Raw genomic sequence first — 19,093 nt, 5'->3', positions numbered from 1 at the left:
ATCGTCTAACTCTCTAAGATGTAACAGTTGTATATACTTAACTGGTTTTACCAAGTCATCTAAGAATGAGTTGTCAGTACCTTATATTGTATAAACAAGTATTAGTTCCGATGTTGTAATCAGTAGATTTCTGGGAAAACCCTATTTACCTCATCCTCATTAATTGTTTTTTAAATTTATTATGGCTCTCTTTTTAAGCAAAGGAAGCCAAAATGATATGTGACTTAGGTTGTTAGACTTTGAGTTATTCCCAGTTGCCAGTTAGTTGAGAATTTATACATCCAGTTTTGTACCTGATAATATTTGCCAAGAGCTTCAGATACTTGAAAATAACCTAATAGAAGCTAAGTTTGAGAGTAGATGTTAAATTTTAGTGACATATTTCTGTGATCTGTTCAGTGAACCTTATCTGAACTGCTGCTTAAATTTTTATATAGTCCTTGTATTAGCACTGGAAAATGCACATTTATTTCCCAGTTGTTGCTGTTTAATCTAATGACTGTATTTTTATTCACAGCTTAAAACATGTGTGTGTGTGTCTGTACACACACACACACACACACACACACACACACATATATCCAATAGATACATACTCATATTTTCCAGTTGCATGCCATACTGTATTGCCTTAAGTGTTTTAAAAGTTTACTTTTAGGGGCACCTGGGTGGGCTTGTGCATTCATGCCCTGCATTGGGCTCCACAGCCTGGAGCCTACTTTAAAAAAAAAAGTTTACTTTTAAACTTTAAAAGATAACCTTTAAGATAAATTTGAGGGGCGCCTGGTTGGCTCTGTCAGTTAAGCGTCCGACTTCGGCTCAGGTCATGATCTTGCAGTCCGTGAGTTCAAGCCCCGCATCGGGCTCTGTGCTGACAGCTCGGAGCCTGGAGCCTGTTTTGGATTCTGTGTTTCCCTCTCTCTCCGACCCTCCCCCGTTCATGCTCTGTCTCTCTCTGTCTCAAAAATAAATATAAACATTAAAAAAAAAAAGATAAACTTGAAGATAACCTTTGGAATTATAAAGTCCTAATAACTAGGAATTATATTTGTGAAAATTTCTTTTCCTCCTTTTCCAGATAGCATTGATAGAGGTGGGGTTTTTTTGTTGTTGTTGTGTGTTATTTTTATATGGAAATTTTCACACATAAAAACAGTTATACGTACATAATCTAGCTTCAGTTTTCAACATTCTGCCATTCTTCATCTCTCACCCCTCAATTTTTTTTTTCCCCTGGAGAATTTCAGAACAATTTCTAGATACCCTACCATTTAAGTTATTTTATATATTGCATATTTCCTGCAAACTGGTATTTAGATCTAAAAGCTTGATTTAATTTAACTTCAGGAACACTTCCTTGGTTGTGCTGTGTATTTCCTATTGTATCACTTGTTAAAATTGATTAGAGGGTTCTGATGGTGTCATTCTGATCCTTCCACTCTAAAGTTCCCCATCAACATTTCATGTAGTATTAGCAACAGCTTTGATGATCTTGCCCAGATCCGTTCTTTCATTTAGGGGTTGCAAAATGTTGACTTTCTAAATCTGTCATTCTGCTTACATTTGTTAATGAAGGTTCTTCTACAAAGAATTCTTCAACTAACTGGTTATTCTGAAATGAGGTCCATATGAGAAAGGCAAGATGGATGCTTGATTTTACCACTTTTCAGAATGAATTGGTGCTCTAGCGGTATCCAAAGAGGAGTTTTCATTTTCAGGTATCATTATGAACTCATGGGTTTTAGCATAGTTGATGTATAGCAATCTTTTTATTCTGTTTGATGTTCAAATAGTTTCACCTTTGGCCAGTGGGAGCATCTTCAAGTTGGGTTTATGTCCTTTTGATACCACCCCAGTGGTCTTTGACAAGATGGTCTCTGATAAAACAGGATGGTCCCGATCCATAGTTTACATTTCCTGCCTCAAACCTGGAAACAACCATTTTTTAAAAACTACTCCTCATTTCCTTTCATTGCTGAGTTATAGTTAGAGGCTATAGACTGGGAATTAAGGTGTTTGTTGTTCTACTGAGTTATTATTGCATTTCAGCATTTTTCTTTTAATGTTTATTTACTTTGAGAGAGCGCTAGTGAGGAGGGTAGGTGCAGAGAGATGGAGAGAGAGAGAATCCCAAGCAGGCTCTGCACTGCTAGCGGAGAGCCGAGCATGGAGCTTAAACCCACAAACTGCGAAATCGTGACCTGACCCGAAACCAACAGCCAGACGACCAACCAACTGAACTACCCAGGGGTCCCACTTTTCAGCGTTTTTAATGGACCAAGTTAGGAATATAAAGATTTTAGAAAGAGATAAATCATTAATTTTTATATGACTATTTCCATTGAAAGTTTAGGATTAGGGATTTTTATGTAAACTTCTGTTTTATATTTGGATCTCTTTACTCTTACATTGAAAACTGTGATTCTTAATAAATTAACAATCGCTTTTTGGCTTTATCCTATACATACTATAAATACACATAAATGAACATTCATAAATGAATAAAAATGAAAATATTTACAATTTACAATATTACAGTTATTACTAACAGCAATGCTAATAAAGATTTTTTGGGTTCCTTTTTGCTGTTGGTCAGTCTTCTTTGGTTATGCCATTGATTTAATATGCATTTAGGTTCATTCGTTTCAGAGTTTTTCTTTCTTTAAGGTATTTGTTAAAAGCTTTAATTTTGCTTTTTAATTATGTAAAACATTTACCTGGTTACAAAGTAAAAATTTTTTGTAATTAAAAAAAAAATTACTTATTTTGAGAGAGACAGATCGTGTGAGTGTGGAAGGGGCAGAGAGAGAGAGAGAGAATCTCAAGCCTGATGTGGGGCTCGAATTCATGAAACTGTGAGATCATGACCTGAACTGAAATCAGGAGTTGGATGCTTAACTGACTGAGCTACCAGGCGCCCCAAAGTCAAACCTTTTAAACAGGATTGTATTCACTGAGCTCTAGTTTCCCACCTCTGCCCTCTCTTCCTATCTTTCTCTTTCTCACAGATAAGCGTTTTCATTACTTTTTAATTTTGTTATTCCATCTTTTTTCCTGTACAATAATATAAATAAATATGTGTATTATTCTCTCTCCTCTTACCAAAAATATGTTTGTTGATTTTTTAGTTAACAATATGTAAAATTGTTACAATATAGAGAGATTATAGAGGAATTAAATCTATATTTCATTCCTTTATTCATTGCTTTTCATTTTATTTATTTATTTTTTTTTACAGCTTTATAGTATTCCATTGTATAGTTAGTTATACCTAAGGATGTTCAGCCAATTTGTTGGTGAATAGTTTATAGTCTTTTGCTGTTATAAACAGCACTGCAATGAATAACTTTTGGTATATGTTATTTAATATTTTTTGCCATTGTATCTTTGGAATAGAATTCTAGGAGGGGATTGTTGGGCCAAAGATAAATGCATGTATTATTTTTAAAATAATAGCTAAATTTCTTTCTGTGTTTTTGATGCCCACCATCAGTATTTGAGAGTGCCTATTTGTCCAAAGCCTTTCTATCAGAATTTATTGTCAGATTTTAGATTTTTGTGTCCGTGTGATAGGTAAGAAATAGTATGGCAGTATATTTTTAATTTTTTAAATAAGTAATGTTGTATATCTTTTCATATCTTTAAAGGTAATTTTATTTTTTGTGAGCAATCTGTTCGTATCTTTTGCCTGTTTTTCTATCAGGATATTGGTCTTCATTCTTCCGCTCATTTTTAGTGCTTTATATATTTTATAATGGGATACAGAAACTATATAATCACACATTTCCCCCAAATTGGTCATTAGTCCTTTGACTTTGTTAGTGCTTTTTTACCATACCAGATTTTTTTTTTTTGCCAGTCAAATTTATTGACCTTTATCTTTACTATTTCTGGGTTTTGAATCATAATTAGGAAAGTTTTTCCCACTGCAAGTCAATGAGAGAAATAACCCATTTTTCCCCCTGCTCTTCCCCTCTCTATTTACTTTTTATTTTACATTTAAAGCACAGATCTATTTGATGTTTATCCTCATGTACAGTATGAAGAATAGATCTGTTTTTTTTTTTTTTTAATGTGGCTGTCCAGTTGTCCCAAATCACTAAAAGGTTTCTTTCTCCTGTTGACTTGAGATACCATCTTTGTTATATGTTATATTTCCATAGACATTTGGACCTATTTATGGAGTTTTCTTTATGTTCCGTTGGTCTCCATATACTTGAAGCACACTGTTTTAATTATAGACACTTAGGTTTTCTTGGTTATCTTTGCCTGTTAATTCTTCCAAGTGAACTTACTTTTTTTAATTTTTAATTAAAAAAATTTTTTTTGTAATGTGTACTTATTTTGGGGGAGAGAGAGTACGAGTGGGGGAGGGACAGAGAGAGAAGGAGACAGAATCCAAAGCAGGCTTCAGGCTCCAGGCTTCAAGCTGTCAGCCCAGAGCCTGACACAGGGCTCGAACTCAAAAACCATGAGATCATGACCTGAGCCAAAGTAGGACACTCAACCGGCTAGACCACCCAGGGGCCGCCCCCCCGCAAATGAATCAGAATGTTTATCTGAGGATAGTGGTAGTGGGGAGACATATAAAGGTATTGTTATTGGGATTTTATTTGTTGGCTAAATTAGAGTGAACTGACATATTTAGTATTTTGTGTATTCCTTTTCAAGATTATGGCATTTCTTTTCATTTGTTGAAGTCTAGTTCTGTATCTGGCAGGGAATATCTTATAGCCTTTTTTAAATTTTATTTTTTTAGGAAAACAGCTTTATTGGGACACCTGGGTAGCTCAGTCAGTTAAGTGTCTGACTCTTGATTTTGGCTCACGTCATGATCTCATGGCTTGTGGGTTTGAGCCCCGCATTGGGCTCTGCACTAACAGTGTGGAGTCTGTTGGGGATTGTCTCTCTCCCTCTCTTTCTGCCCTTCCCCCACTCTCATGCTCACGTGCTCACTGTCTCTCAAAATAAAACTGAAAAAACAAAAACAAAGCAGCTTTATTGAGGTATAATTTACCTACCATAAAATTCATCCATTTTAGGTATGTGATTCAATGATTTTCAGTAAATTTAGTGTTGTGCAACCATCACTACAGTGTGGTTTTACAACATTTCCATTAATTCCAAAAGATCCCGCCTGCTCGTTTGCAGTGAATCCCTGTCCACCCTTCAGGCCTGTTGCTGTCTCTAAGACTTGCCTTTTCTGGACATTTCCTATAAATAAAATATAATATGTGATCTTTTGTGTCTGGCTTTTTTCCCTAAGTGTAATGTTTTTGTGGTTCATCCATGTTGTAGCAGCTATCAGTGATTACTGTCTGTTTACTATTTAGTTTTTTTTTGTATTATTCCATTAGATGGGTGTACCACATTTTGTTTACCCATTTGTCAGATGATTGACATTGAATTGTTTCTGGTATTTGGCTATTGTGAGTAATGCTATTGTGAACTTTTGGATACAAATCTTCCTGGATATGTATGTTATCATTTCTGTTAGCTAGATATCTTTGTGGATATGTATGTTTTCATTTCTATTGGCTAGATAACCAACAGAAAAATCCCAAAGAGGAGTCAAAGTTAGAGCAACAACTTCTGTAAGTTTGTTACTGCAAAAGACAGCAGTAGTAGCAAAAGCAGCTAGTAACAGGAAGATGCTTTTAATAGTAATTAGCACCAACATGTTGAGTACTTACGGCACTGTAATGTAGTTTATATACAGAGTATGAGTTTTAGGGACACCTGGGTGGCTCAGTCAGTTAAGCATCTGACTTTGGCTCAAGTCATGCTTTCACAATTTGTAGGTTCAAGCTAATAGCAGAGCCTGGAGTTTCCTTGGGATTCTGTGTCTCCCTCTCTCTGCCCTTCCCTTGCTTGTGCTCCTTCTCTCTTAAAAATAAATAAATAAACATTAAAAAAAAAAAAGTATGAGTTTTAGAATTGAAATTAGGTTTGAATTCTGAGTGTTGCTTACTATTTCACAAGTCATTTAAACTTTCTAAGTTTCAGTTTCTTGATAGAACTAGACATACACAATATTGTGTATGCCACAAAGTATGTGCCCACAAATTGGAAGCTATTCTTTTTTTCTTTAAAATGTATTTATTTATATTGAGAGAGAATATATGCACATGTGGGAGGGGCAGAGAGAGAGAGAGAGAGAGAGAGAGAGAGAGAGAGAGAAAATCCCAAGCAGAGAGAGAGAGAGAGAGAGAGAGAGAGAGAGAGAAAATCCCAAGCAGAGAGAGAGAGAGAGAGAGAGAGAGAGAGAGAGAAAATCCCAAGCAGAGAGAGAGAGAGAGAGAGAGAGAGAGAGAGAGAGAGAGAGAGAAAATCCCAAGCAGGCTCCACACTGTTAGCACAGAGCCCAGTGCGGGGCTCGCACCCACAAACCACGAGATCATGACCTGAGCCGAATTCAAGAGTAGGATGCTTAACTGACTGAGCCACCCAGGCACCACCTGGAAGCTATTCTTATTATTCCAGGTACCCCTGGAAGCGTCATGCCAGACTTAAGACAGAGGAACCAGGGTAACCAATGGTTATACTGGCTGACATTTCTTATAGATGTTGCCAAGACAATCTGTGATCTCTTGTCAGGGAATAGGAATGGTCACTGAGTTAATGAAAAACTCTGTCAGTGAAGCCATTATTTTTGTAACCATTATTACAGTACCCAACATTCTTTCCAGGCAACAGCCTGTTATTTTTCTCATGATGGTTTTCTTTTCTTCCCCTCATGATGTTTTAAAAGGTACAAACAACATAAGTAATTTTAAAAGAAATAGTTAAAATCGCCTATAGTCTTACCACTCTAATGTCTTAGCTGTACTCAAGTTTCTTGTCCTTTGATATTTCTAAATGTAAGAGTCAGTGTGAAAATAAAAATGGTCCAATAAGAAATGACCAGGGTTTCTTTTAAGCAATATTGAGGTTTAACTTCATACTTTTAGGTTCCTATTTCCTTTAAATTTGGTTTCAAATAATTGTCATTCTAGAAAAAAACACTAGATTATAGATGCCAAAATCTTGCTTATTGAGATTATTATTTAGTTATATGTATTATGTTCAAGTTATGCTTGTAAAGTTCCTTTTTAGAAAAATATTTAAGCAAGAGAATAAGACTATCAGTTACTTATATAGCCTTTAGTTACAGAATCTGTGTTCATAGAAAATTATATAAATTGAATTTTAATGCATTAACAAAGCTATCTTTGTGTCACTTATCACTGGAACTTCAAAATGTTACATTTATGTTAGGTTTTGCCTAATTGCATATAAGGTATTTATAATCTTTGGTTGTTTTTTTTTTTTATAGGTTTTTAGGTTAGTTTCATGTGTGCAATACCTGGAGAGAAACCAGTAATAAAGCTTATATGCAGGTGTAGCTTTTTTCCCTATAGAATGGTAATGTCCAGTTGGTGGGTTAAAATAAGGGAAGTATTAAGAATCTATGATGTTTTATTAATATATATAATGCTTTTAGTTTTTTTTTTTTATAAATTTTTTTTTTCAACGTTTATTTATTTTTGGGACAGAGAGAGACAGAGCATGAACGGGGGAGGGGCAGAGAGAGAGGGAGGCACAGAATCCAAAGCAGGCTCCAGGCTCTGAGCCATCAGCCCAGAGCCGGACGCGGGGCTCGAACTCACGGACCGCGAGATCGTGACCTGGCTGAAGTCGGACGCCCAACCGACTGCGCCACCCAGGCGCCCCGATGCTTTTAGTTTTAAATATAAAATTCTCTTTGTACTCCTGCCTTAAGCCACGTCATGTGGTTGATTATGAAGGAGGAATTGGAAAAGTAATTTTTAAATTGAATATAGGATATTATTTTAAATAGCCACTCAAGTGCTATTTTTTTTTCTTTCCCTATAAGATAGACATAGGCTATTAAAAAATACATTCTACCTCAATATGTCTAGGTGTATAATCTTTGGAACTTAGAAACTACTTCGGAAGTAACTTTCTCCAAATCAGATCATTGTTCATTGACTGATTTGCTGGTGCCTGCTCTCTTCTCCTCTTTGAAGTATCAGAGAGTACATTGTAGATCTTTGTCATGGGCTTGTACCTCTTCTAGATACTGGCCAGTTTTTGAAATAGTGCATATGTTTGATAATGTACAGCTGTATTAGAGGTGAAATTCAACGTTTCCAAGGAATGGCACCTTGGGTGAAGGAATAGATTGCATAAACCCCACAATGAAAGAAAGTTGAACGTTTGTTGTCTTTGTGTTGATAAGCAAGAGTTCGCTAAAAGTTGGGTAAAAATAAATATACAGTATCAATGGTATACCTACATACTAGGAGAAAAGAACAATAAAGGGAACTGGGGTGCCTGGGTGTCACAGTCAGTTAAGCATCTGACTCTTGATTTCGACTCAGGTCACTATCTCATAGTTTGTGAATTTGAGCCTGGACTCAGGGGTTCTGTGCTGACAGTGTGGAGCCTGCTTGGGATTTTCTCTCACTCTCTCTCTCTCTCTCTCCCCCTCCCTCCCTCCTTCCCTCCCTCCACCCCTTCCCCTTTCCCTCCATCCCTCTTTCTCACTCCCTTTCTCTCTGTCCCCCTCTCTCCCTCTCCCTCCCCCTCCACTTCTCCTTCTCCCTTTCCCTCCCTCCTGCTCTCTCTCTCTGCCCCTCCCCAGCTCCTGTGTGCTCATTTGCCCGCACGCGCTCTCTCTCTCTCTCTTTCTCTCTCTCTCAAGATTAAATAAATTTAAAGAAAAAGAATAAAGAGAGCTCATTTACAAGAGAAACAAAGTCTCTAAGAATAATCTTTTTCAAATTTTCTTTAATGTATGTTTATTTTTGAGAGACAGAGCACAAGGTGGGAAGGGGCAGAGAGAGAGAGGGAGACACAGAATCTGAAGGAGGCTCCAGGCTCTGAGCTGTCAGCACAGAACCCAACACGGGGCTCGAACTCACAAGTTGTGAGATCATGACCTGAGCTGAAATTGGATGCTTAACCGACTGAGCCACCCAGGTACCCCGAGAATTAAAGACTTTAAAAAAAAATTTTTTTTCAACGTTTATTCCTTTTTTTGAGAGACAGAGGCAGAGCATGAGTTGGGGAGGGGCAGAGAGAGAAGGAGACACAATCTGAAGTAGGCTCCAGGCTCTGAGCTGTCCGCACCGAGCCTGATGTGGGGCTTGAACCCATGAACTGTGAGATCATGACCTGAGCTGAAGTCCAGCGCTTAACCAACTGAGCCACCCAGGCGCCCCGAGAATTAAAGACTTTTATGCTTCAAAAGATACTGGGGAAAAAATGAAGTCATGCTACCATCTGGGAGAAAATATTTACAAATAATGTATCTATAAAAGACTTGTATTACAAATATATAAAGAACTCTTACAACTCAACAATAAGACCAAGGTCCAAGTTAAACATGGACAAAAGAGCTGAACAGACACTTCATTAAAGTGACTAATAATAAGCACTTGAATAAAATGCTCAACATCAGAAATGAAAATTAATGAGATACCACTATACATCCACTAGAGTAGCTATAATAAAAGCCAATAATAATGATTGGTGAGAATGTGGAGAAACTGGAGCCCTCGATTTCCTGGTGGGAATGATTTGTCAGTTCCTTAAAAAGTTACACATAAATTTATCATAGTACCCAGAAATTACATTTGAAAGTATTTACCCAAGAGAAATGAAAGTATATATGCAAAAACTTAACAGATTCATGTTTATACCAACTTTATTTGTAATAGCCAAAAGTGAGAAAAATCCAGAGTCCATCAACAACAATATGGATAAACAAATTGTGGTATATTCACATGATAGGACACCACTCAACCATAAAAGGAAATGAACTATTGATACACACAACTACATGAATAAATATAAAAATAATACACTGAATGAAAAAAGCCAGACACAAAAGTATATGTAATGTATATAGAACTCTTGAAAATACAAACCAAACCATAATGACAAAATGCAGGTCAGTTGTGGGAGTGTATGCATGGACATGGAGGGATGATGATTTGACTGTAACAGGGCATACAGGATCTTCCTAGGGTATTGGAAATGTTCTAAAATTGGATTGAGGTGATGGTTATGCTCTGTAAATTTACTGACATCAGTGAAGTATACACTTAAAATGGGTGAAATTTTTAGCTCTCAGTCTTCTTATGGGGAACTTCTTTTCAAAAACATGACATGTAAACTCTTGGCAGAGCTTGATGTAGATAGGTAATAGTAATGAAGAGAGACAAAAGTTTTTAAAAAGATTAAAAAAAAAAAGACCGTGCCACATTTATGAAAAATACAGCAAGGGAAGAAATGGAACGGGATGTGTGTGTGTGTGTGTGTGTGTGTGTGTGTGTGTGTGTGTGTTTAACCATCTTAACCATTAAAAACTTTTTTTTTTTTTTTTAATTTTAGAGAGCACGCAAGTAGGGGAGAGGGGGGCAGAGGGAAAGAGAATCTTAAGCAGACTCCATGCTTAGTGTGGAGCCCAATATGGGGCTCAATCCCACAACCCTATGATCATGACCTGAGCCAAAATCAAGAGTGGAATGCTCAACTGACTGAGCCACCCAGGCGCCCCTCCTTCTTAACCATTTTTAAGTGTACATTTAAGTAGTAGTAAGTATATCCACATTGTTGTGAAACATAATCTCCAGAACTTTTCCTCTTGCAGTCTGAAACTCTATACTCCTTAACTTCCTTTTCCCCTCTCCCTTAAGCCCTGGTAACCACCACTTTACTTTATTAATTTGTCTGCTTTAGTTCCACACATAAGTAGAATTAATACAGTATTTTAAAATTTTTTTGTAACTGGGTTATTTCACTTAGCATAATGTCCTGAAGATTTGTTCTTGTTGTAGCATGTGATAGTTTGTTCCTTTTAAAGGCTGAATAATACTCCATTGTATGCATATACTGTATTTTGTTTATCCATTCACACATTGATGGACGTTTAGGTTGTTTTCACCTTTTGGCTGTGAGCTTGGGTGTGCAAGTATCTCCTTGAGACAAAATGTGACTTTTATTTTTATCCTTTTTTTTATTCACATATTTTTAAATATTTTGTTTTTTTAATTTTATTTTAGAGAACGAGAGAGAGAGAGAGAGAGAGGTAGTGAGGGAGAGGGACAGAGGGAGAGAGAGAATCTTAAGCAGGCTCCATGCTCAGCGCAGAGCCCAGTGCAGGGCTTGATCCCACAATCCTAGGATCATGACCTGAGCCGAAATCAAGAATAGGATGCTCAACCAACTGAACCACCCAGGCAGCCCAAAATGTGAATTTTAAAGTATGAAAGTCATATCTTAGAAGCTGTTTAAAAAAAAAACAAAACAAAAAAAACCAGCATTACCCTGACATAAGAATCTTTGTCAAAGGGGATCAATAGATGGCATTAAAATATAACCTAAAACACGTAAGAAGATTTAAGGTAGGTATCAAAATTTAATAGAGGAAAATGAATTTTTCAGTAAATGGTTGGGGATAGCTAATTACCCATGGAGAGTGAGTGCCAGATTCTATTTATAATCTTATCTAATACCATAAACAAAAATTAGTTCTAGATGAAGTCAATAATTAAGGAAACACATTGAACAAAATATAGATGTATCTGTCCTCTAAATAAGGATGCACTTTACAAACTTAGAGCAATTTAGAAAAGAACTACAAAAGAAACGACAGATTTCATAATTTAAAACCAAAGAGTTGGGGTGCCTAGTGGGTCAGTCAGTTAAGTGGCCAACTCTTGATTTCAGCTCAGGTCATGATCTCCTGGTTCGTGAGTTCAAGCCCCTGCACCAGGCTCTGTACTCACAGCATGGAGTCTGCTTTGGATCTTGTGTCTCCCTCTTTCTGCCTCTCCCCTGTGCTCTCTCTCAAAAATAAATAAACGTTAGAAAAAAATTTTTTTAAGTAAGTTAAAAAAAAAAAGCTGCTATGTATTTCTTAAAAGAATACCATATCTCATAAATAAAATCTATCTTGGGTAAAATTAACAGCAAATATACTATCTTTATTTTAGATATTAAAGAGTTATTATAGAATGTGAATATCTTATATAAGATCTTAATACCTTTAGATATTACAGGATTAATATTTCTATATAAGATCATGCAAATTAATATGGAAACCACTGGGGTGCCTGGGTGGCTCAGTCGGTTAAGCGTCCGACTTCCGCTCAGGTCATGATCTCACAGTTCGTGGGTTCGAGCCCCGCATCGGGCTCTGTGTTGATAGCTCAGAGCCTGGAGCCTGCTTCGGATTCTGTGTCGCCCTCTCTCTCTGCCCCTCCCCAGCTCACAGTCTGTCGTCTCTCCCTCTCTCAAAAATAAATAAACATTAAAAAAAAATTAAAATATATGGAAACCACTAAAAGTTGTAAAGAACAAATCATAAAAGGAAATAAACATGAAGATGCACAGCTTAAGAGAGTAAGTACTGTTTTCACTATGTATGTTTAGCTCTGGTCTTTAAAAAATTTTTCTTTTGACAGGTAGGATTTTTACTTTTATAATGAATTCCATAGCCTTCAAAGTAAAAGTTTTTGTCTGTTAGTTTAAAACATTTTTCCTTTTTGTTTCCAGGAAGTATTGATGAAGATGTTGTGGTGATTGAAGCTTCCTCCACTCCCCAGGTCACTGCCAATGAAGAAATTAATGTTACCTCAACTGACAGTGAGGTGGAGATTGTAACAGTTGGAGAAAGCTATCGGTATGATTTTAATTCCTGTTTGCAGATGTGAAGTTTTAAATGTAAATATTTAAACATTTGTGCTGCAGATACTTGGATTCTTTTACCCTTTTTTTTTTTTTTTTTGAGACCTCATTTGAGCATAACCAGATTAGTGGTCTTCAAACCAGGTTTCATTAGACTCACCTGGGAAGATAATAAAGTAAAATTGTTCCCTGGATCATATCCCGGACCAACAGAAAAGCACTGCAAATGTACAATGGGAGTTAAGAGTTAATGCTGCAGATAAACAGTAGTTTTACTTAGTGCTTTACAGAATTTAGTTTGTTTTATGATTCAGAGTTCATGAGCTTCTTTGAGTTTTAGATGTGAATAAAACATAAGTATTAGGAATGGTACTAAAAGTAAAAGTAGTGAAAAATATTAAGGAGTATTGATATTTATGTATTCATTTTTGTTCTAATCTATTTCAGGATTTCATTGATAGCAGTGAAATTTGTGCTATTAGGGCAATGTAGTATAAACATATTTTTGTAATTTTTTTGGTCCTTCACTCAGTAATTTTATCTAAACCCTGAACTAAAAAATGAATGAAAATGAATGAAAAAATGAATGAAAAAGGAATGACAATTCCTTGATAAATAACTGGAAATAATATTGCCCTTTTGTGAATTACTTTGACCAAAAAAAAAAAGAAAAAAAAGAAAAGAAAAAGGAAAAAAGAAACCATAACACTATTCATTTTGTGCTTTAGATGATTACAGATATTGATACAAAAGGCAATCAAGTGTTCCTTTATTCCATTTGATATGCCAAACTAATCTATGGATGAACCTTGATTTTTGTGTTGGGATGAATTTAGAAATGCATTTGCTCTTTGTGTTTTAATTTGTGTTATTTATTAATTTTTTTTTTATTTTGGAAGCATGTTACAAACATACTTAGAATGTGCTTCTCCATTTGTACTTTTCCATTGGCGTGCCGCTTCTAATGGCATGGAAGAGAGCACTCTATAATGTATCTGTTTCAGTTTTAAATGATTTTCCTAGACTCAAGAAAATTAGTACTCCATGGTAGGTGCCACAGTTACCCTGTGATGACTGTACGTAGTGCTTGATACAATACTACTCAGTTTTTATGAGCTACAAGGATTGCTGAAATGAAGGACCTATCTTTGTGGAACTGGAGATCTTTCTTGTCATGGAGGTGCTTAATGTTTAAGCAGATGCATTTACCATAGTAATGGACCACGATCTTGAAAAAGACACACAGTGCTCATGACCCATATTTATTTTCCTTACTGTTAAACGGGATATTAACTTTGTCACTGTTTAGCTGGCTTTCGGTCTTTCCTCTCTGAGAATGCATCCAGGGCCTCCTGGTTGGCTCAGTCAGTAGAATATGAGACTCTTGATCTCAGGGTTGTGGATTCAGGCTCCATGTTGGGTGTAGAGTTTGCTTAAAAACAAGATCTTTAAAAAGAGAGAGAGAAAGAATGCATCTGTGTTTCAGATTCTTTAATTTTAGGATTTGACAGTTGTCACTAATCACAGGGACCACTAAGGCCTCTGTGAAAACTATTCCTTATACATCAGGTTTTTAGTATAATATTTGAAGGTTTCATGAACTGCAAAGTGGACCTGGAACTTTAATGTGTTCATTAAGAGCCTCCCAGAAATAATAGACTATTTAGTCTCATTACAGTCTCTTGGTTTCTCAAGAATTTTAAGTTGTGATCTCTCTTTTCATCCAAAACCATTTCATCCTGAGACATTTGTTTACTATCATGCCTTGATCTCCACAATTCTTGCTGGAATGCAGCGTCTTTTTTTGCTGTGTCTCCAGAATTCACCTTTATACTCCTGGTTACTTGAGAATTTCATTTTACAATTAGAGCTTTTTTCTAAATTCTTAGGCTCTACAATTCATTTTCAGCCCCGGTTCTTTTCTGAGTGGTCAAGCCTACATCCCTGATGACTATATATTAACGGATCTGGTTCACCCTTTCCATACAAGCTGACAATAAGCTTCTTTTTTTTTTCTTAAAGATAATTTTTTTTTTTTTTAATAATCTCTATACCCAACGTGGGACTTGAACTCACAACCCCAATATCAAGAGTTTCATATTCTTCCAAATGAGCCAGCTAGGTGCCCCTGACAATAATCTTTAAGCAGTTTTACATTCAGTTTGGGCAAGAGGAAAAAAATCAACTCATAAGCCCCACCTTTTTAAAACACTTATTTTTCTCCTGAATCTTGAATAATATCCCTCTGAACCCTCAGTTCAGACTATTATACTGAATCCTTGAGTTTTTTTTTTAATACTTAGAGATAATTTAGTGGAATACAACACGATGCACTTAATAAAAGATGATATCAGTGTTAGGTGTTGAGGGTTTGTGGTTACATGCTTTAAAAGCATAAAGTGGGGGTGCCTGGGTGGCTTAGTCGGTTAAGCATCCAACTTTGGCTCAGGTCATGATCTCACAGTTTGTGGGTTCGAGCCCCGTGTTGGGCTCTGTGCTGACACCTCAGAGCCTGGAGCCTGCTTCAGATTCTGTCTCCCTCTCTTTCTCTGCCCCTCCCCTGCTTGTGCTCTCTCTGTCCCTCTCTCTCTCTCAAAAACAAACAAAGCATAAAGTGGCTCAAACAAGTGATGTTTCTTATGACTACCAAACTAGTAAACTAGCTGTAACTATCCTTACCTGTCCTAATCCCAGAAAATCTCTGGTGCCTTGAATCTTTAAAAAAATTTTTTTTCAAATGTTTATTTACTTTTGAGACAGAGACAGAGCATGAGTGGGACAGAGGCAGGCAGAGAGGGAGACACAGAATCTGAAGTAGGTTCTAATCTCTGAGCTGTCAGCACAAGGCCCGACATGGGTCTTGAACCCACAAACCGTGAGAACATGACCTGAGCTGAAGTTGGATACTTCACCAGCTAAGCCACCCAGGTGCCCCACCTTGAATCTTTCTTAGGACAATACCGGAAACTTATCTTGGTTTAGGACTCTCAAAGCCATGTTTTGCAAATTCAGTCTGGATTCAACATACAAGATTGTGTGGGTGTTATTTAATGTTTAACATATTGATGTTTTTGTTACTTTACCTGTGGTGAATAATTTCAGGTATTAAATAAAATGTAAATACTGGATTACAACCCGGTGAGTATTCAAAATAACCATTGAAAAGAGAGCAGCATTCTTGAAACAGAATCCTGTATTTTATACCAGTGATTGGTCTCACATATCATTTCACATATTCTCAGGTCAGTTGGTTGGTGAACATTTGTTGAACATTTCATTCAGCAAATGTTTTATTGAATGCCAGGCATTGTGCTAGTCATAATTTTTAATTCTGTTACCATTATTTCCTTGGAGAAGAAACTTTATAACTTGAACTTCACAACATGTTTTGTAAGAAAGGCTTATGATTTCTTAAGAACTAAAATTCTTGTTCATTTTTTTATGTTTACTAATTTAATATTGATGTCATTTAAGGTCTCGTTCAACTCTTGGACACTCCAGATCTCATTGGAGCCAAGGTTCAAATTCTCATACAAGTCGGCCACAGGAGCCACGGAACCGCAGTAGGATCTCTACTGTTATTCAACCCTTGAGGCAAAATGCAGCAGAAGTTGTGGACCTTACTGTTGATGAAGATGGTAAGTTGGATTAGTAACAGTGTAGAATTAGGAAGAGAACTGATAAAATCAGATACCTTTGAAGCTCCTAAAATGAAACTCCTGCCACTTCCTGTTAATATTATTAAACTACTGGAAAGTTTTTGGATATTCTAATCTTATTTTTCACTTGATATAAATACCTCAGTTTATAAATTGTGCCTAAAATTCTTTCATTGTTGTTGCTCAGTAGTTATTTTCTTAGGAAAAAACTATTTTTTACAGGTGGTAGTTTGAGCTACCTTCAGACTTACGTATTACTTTAATTTATAATATTATTGTCATGCTTTAACTTTGCTATGAAAAATAGAAATGACAGGGATGCCTGGGTGGCTCAGTCAGTTAAGTGTCCAACTTTGGCTCAGGTCATGATCTCGCGATTCATGGGTTCAAGCCCCACGTCAGGCTCTGTGCTTATAGCTCAGTGCCTAGAACTTGCTTCAGATTCTGTGTCTCTCTCTCTGCCCATCCCCTGCTTGCATGCTCTTTCTCTCTCAAAAATAAATAAACATTAAAAAAAGAAAAATACAAATGACACTTTTTAAATACAACAGAAAAGCAACATAATTTGAATTTACGTGGTTAATACTGGTTATTTGAAATGTCAGAATTGCTTTAAAAATTATGTTATCCTCTAATATTACCAGTACCTTTGTGCTTCTTGGCTGTGGTGTTTTCTTTCGGCTTACAACTGCATCCAAGTAACTAAGAAAAGAAAGCTAGAATTGGAAAACAGGTGAAGGAAAGTGGTAGCATGTATGAATATATGAATATTTAGGTGTAGATTTTCCCACTTAAGTGAAAATTACCCTCAGATAGTAGTTAGTTACATCTTAGAAGGAAATGGTCAGTATAATTTCCTTAAAAGAAGATGATAAGCCTTATATGAATTTGTTAGCTTTAAATTGGAGGAAGGATACATAAGATAGGTAGGAAGAAAGGCCTGGTACAATCAGCTCTTGTATGGATTGTTTGCAGCTTGGGTGATCAAAGCTTTCAGTGTATGACTACTTTGAATTAAGATGTTTATGGAGAGGTAATTTACTCCTATTATCTGCATTTCATTGAACCATGTCTCAGCTTTTATTTTGAAGTGCCATAAATTGTCTGTAAGACAGTGATTAATATATTAGGGATTCATTTAAGATTACTCAAAGTTAATTAAATTAGGATTACTATGTTGGAAACTCTGTGTGTTTTCCCTGTGATGTCTGCCAGCCAGTAAATAGGAAAAGGTGACAGAGTAGTCTTTTAACCCATTGGAATTAGTTCGACCAGAATACTTTCACTGGGTTATAAGTATTCCAGTGATCATTAGATGCCTTCTTCTCCCTACTAGTTTCTCTCATTGGAAGACATCTATCTTATTAAAAGTAAGTCCAAAATATTAAGTATATCAGTTAGACCAATGGTTCTTAAGTGCTGACCATTTTGTGCCCCTGAAGATATCTGCAGACATTTTTGGTTCTTACAGTTGGGGAAGAGTACTGCTAATGTCTAATGGGTTGAGGCCCAGGATGCCATTAAACATCCTAAAAGGCACAGGACAGCCGTGCCGGTACTGACTCCCATCTCTAGCAGAAAATTACCCAGCCCAAACTGTCAATACTGCTAAGGTCAAAACGTTAAATACCATTTGCCAATAAACAGAGGTTCCTTCCTCCCCTTTTTATGTATAAGGAAATATATTTGTTTATGCATCCAGAGTACAGTGTCCCATGTAGATCAGCAGGCACTATTTGTGTTTCAGGAATCCCCTCAGCACACTGCATTGTATAGAATAGTTTATCCTCTCATTCTGTATCACATTAAGAGAGTCCCTTCTCAGATCTAATTGTTGTGACTGTGCTTTGGACAGACTTATTTTCACCTTTTAAACAACTGTTTTCAGTCGGAAATATAACTTGTACATAAGTTAAGGTCTGCCTGATCAAAAAGAATGAAATCTTGCCATTTGCAACTACATGGATGGAACTAGAGGGTATTAAGCTAAGTGAAATTAAGAGACAAACATTGTATGACTTCACTCATATGAGGACTTTAAGATACGAAACAGATGAACATAAGGGAAGGGAAGCAAAAATAAAAACAGGGAGGGGGACAAAACATAAGAGACTCTTAAATATGGAGAACAAACAGAGGGTTACTGGAGGGGTTGTGGGAGGAGGGATGTGCTAAACAGGGAAGGGGCATTAAGGAATCTACTCCTGAAATCATTGTTGCACTATATGCTAACTAACCTGGATGTATATTTAAAAAATAAATTTGAAAAAAAAGAAAAATCTGCCTGAAATTTCTTTTACTTTCTACAAAAATTTTACTTTTGTTGGAAAGCACTGATGATTATCAATATCTGCAAACAAATTTTTGAAAAAGGCATGTAAGAAAGAGACGAACACAGTGTTAAAAATCATAGCTAATGTTTAAGTAGTTCCTATATGTAAACCATTATACAGAGTGCTTTATATGTGTGACCTCAGTTCATCCTAACAATAGTTGTGTGAGGAAAATTCTGTACTTTCCCAGTTCTACAGACGAGGAAATGGAGAGTGTTTAAGTAACTTATCTATGACTGTAGTGTCCATGCAGTCTGACTCTAGAATTCATTCTGTACCAGAGAAAGTGTAATTTGTAATACTGGTCTGATAGCCTGTGACAATGTATATGAAAATAGTAAAGGGGCTTTTACTTTCCTTTTCTCATTTTCTCCTTTGTGATCAGAAAATTTACATAATTGT

The 19,093-nt window shown here is 36.3% G+C and overlaps 1 protein-coding gene across 10 annotated transcripts in view; it reads left to right on the top strand.

Moving 5' to 3' along the window:
* RNF111 (ring finger protein 111) overlaps positions 1-19,093 on the top strand; it is a 126,812-nt gene that overhangs the window by 77,554 nt on the left and 30,165 nt on the right. For all 10 annotated transcript variants that reach the window (XM_042988752.1, XM_042988756.1, XM_042988755.1 and 7 more), the window contains exons 3-4: positions 12,568-12,694; positions 16,174-16,337. In XM_042988752.1, the coding sequence (XP_042844686.1) occupies positions 12,568-12,694; positions 16,174-16,337 (291 nt within the window). The remainder of the gene's footprint in view (positions 1-12,567; positions 12,695-16,173; positions 16,338-19,093) is intronic.

Source organism: Panthera tigris, chromosome B3, assembly GCF_018350195.1.
Source record: "Panthera tigris isolate Pti1 chromosome B3, P.tigris_Pti1_mat1.1, whole genome shotgun sequence".
Lineage (NCBI taxonomy): Eukaryota > Metazoa > Chordata > Mammalia > Carnivora > Felidae > Panthera > Panthera tigris.
Note: the sequence above shows the minus strand (reverse complement) of the source record. Positions and strands in the feature narration are given on the sequence as shown.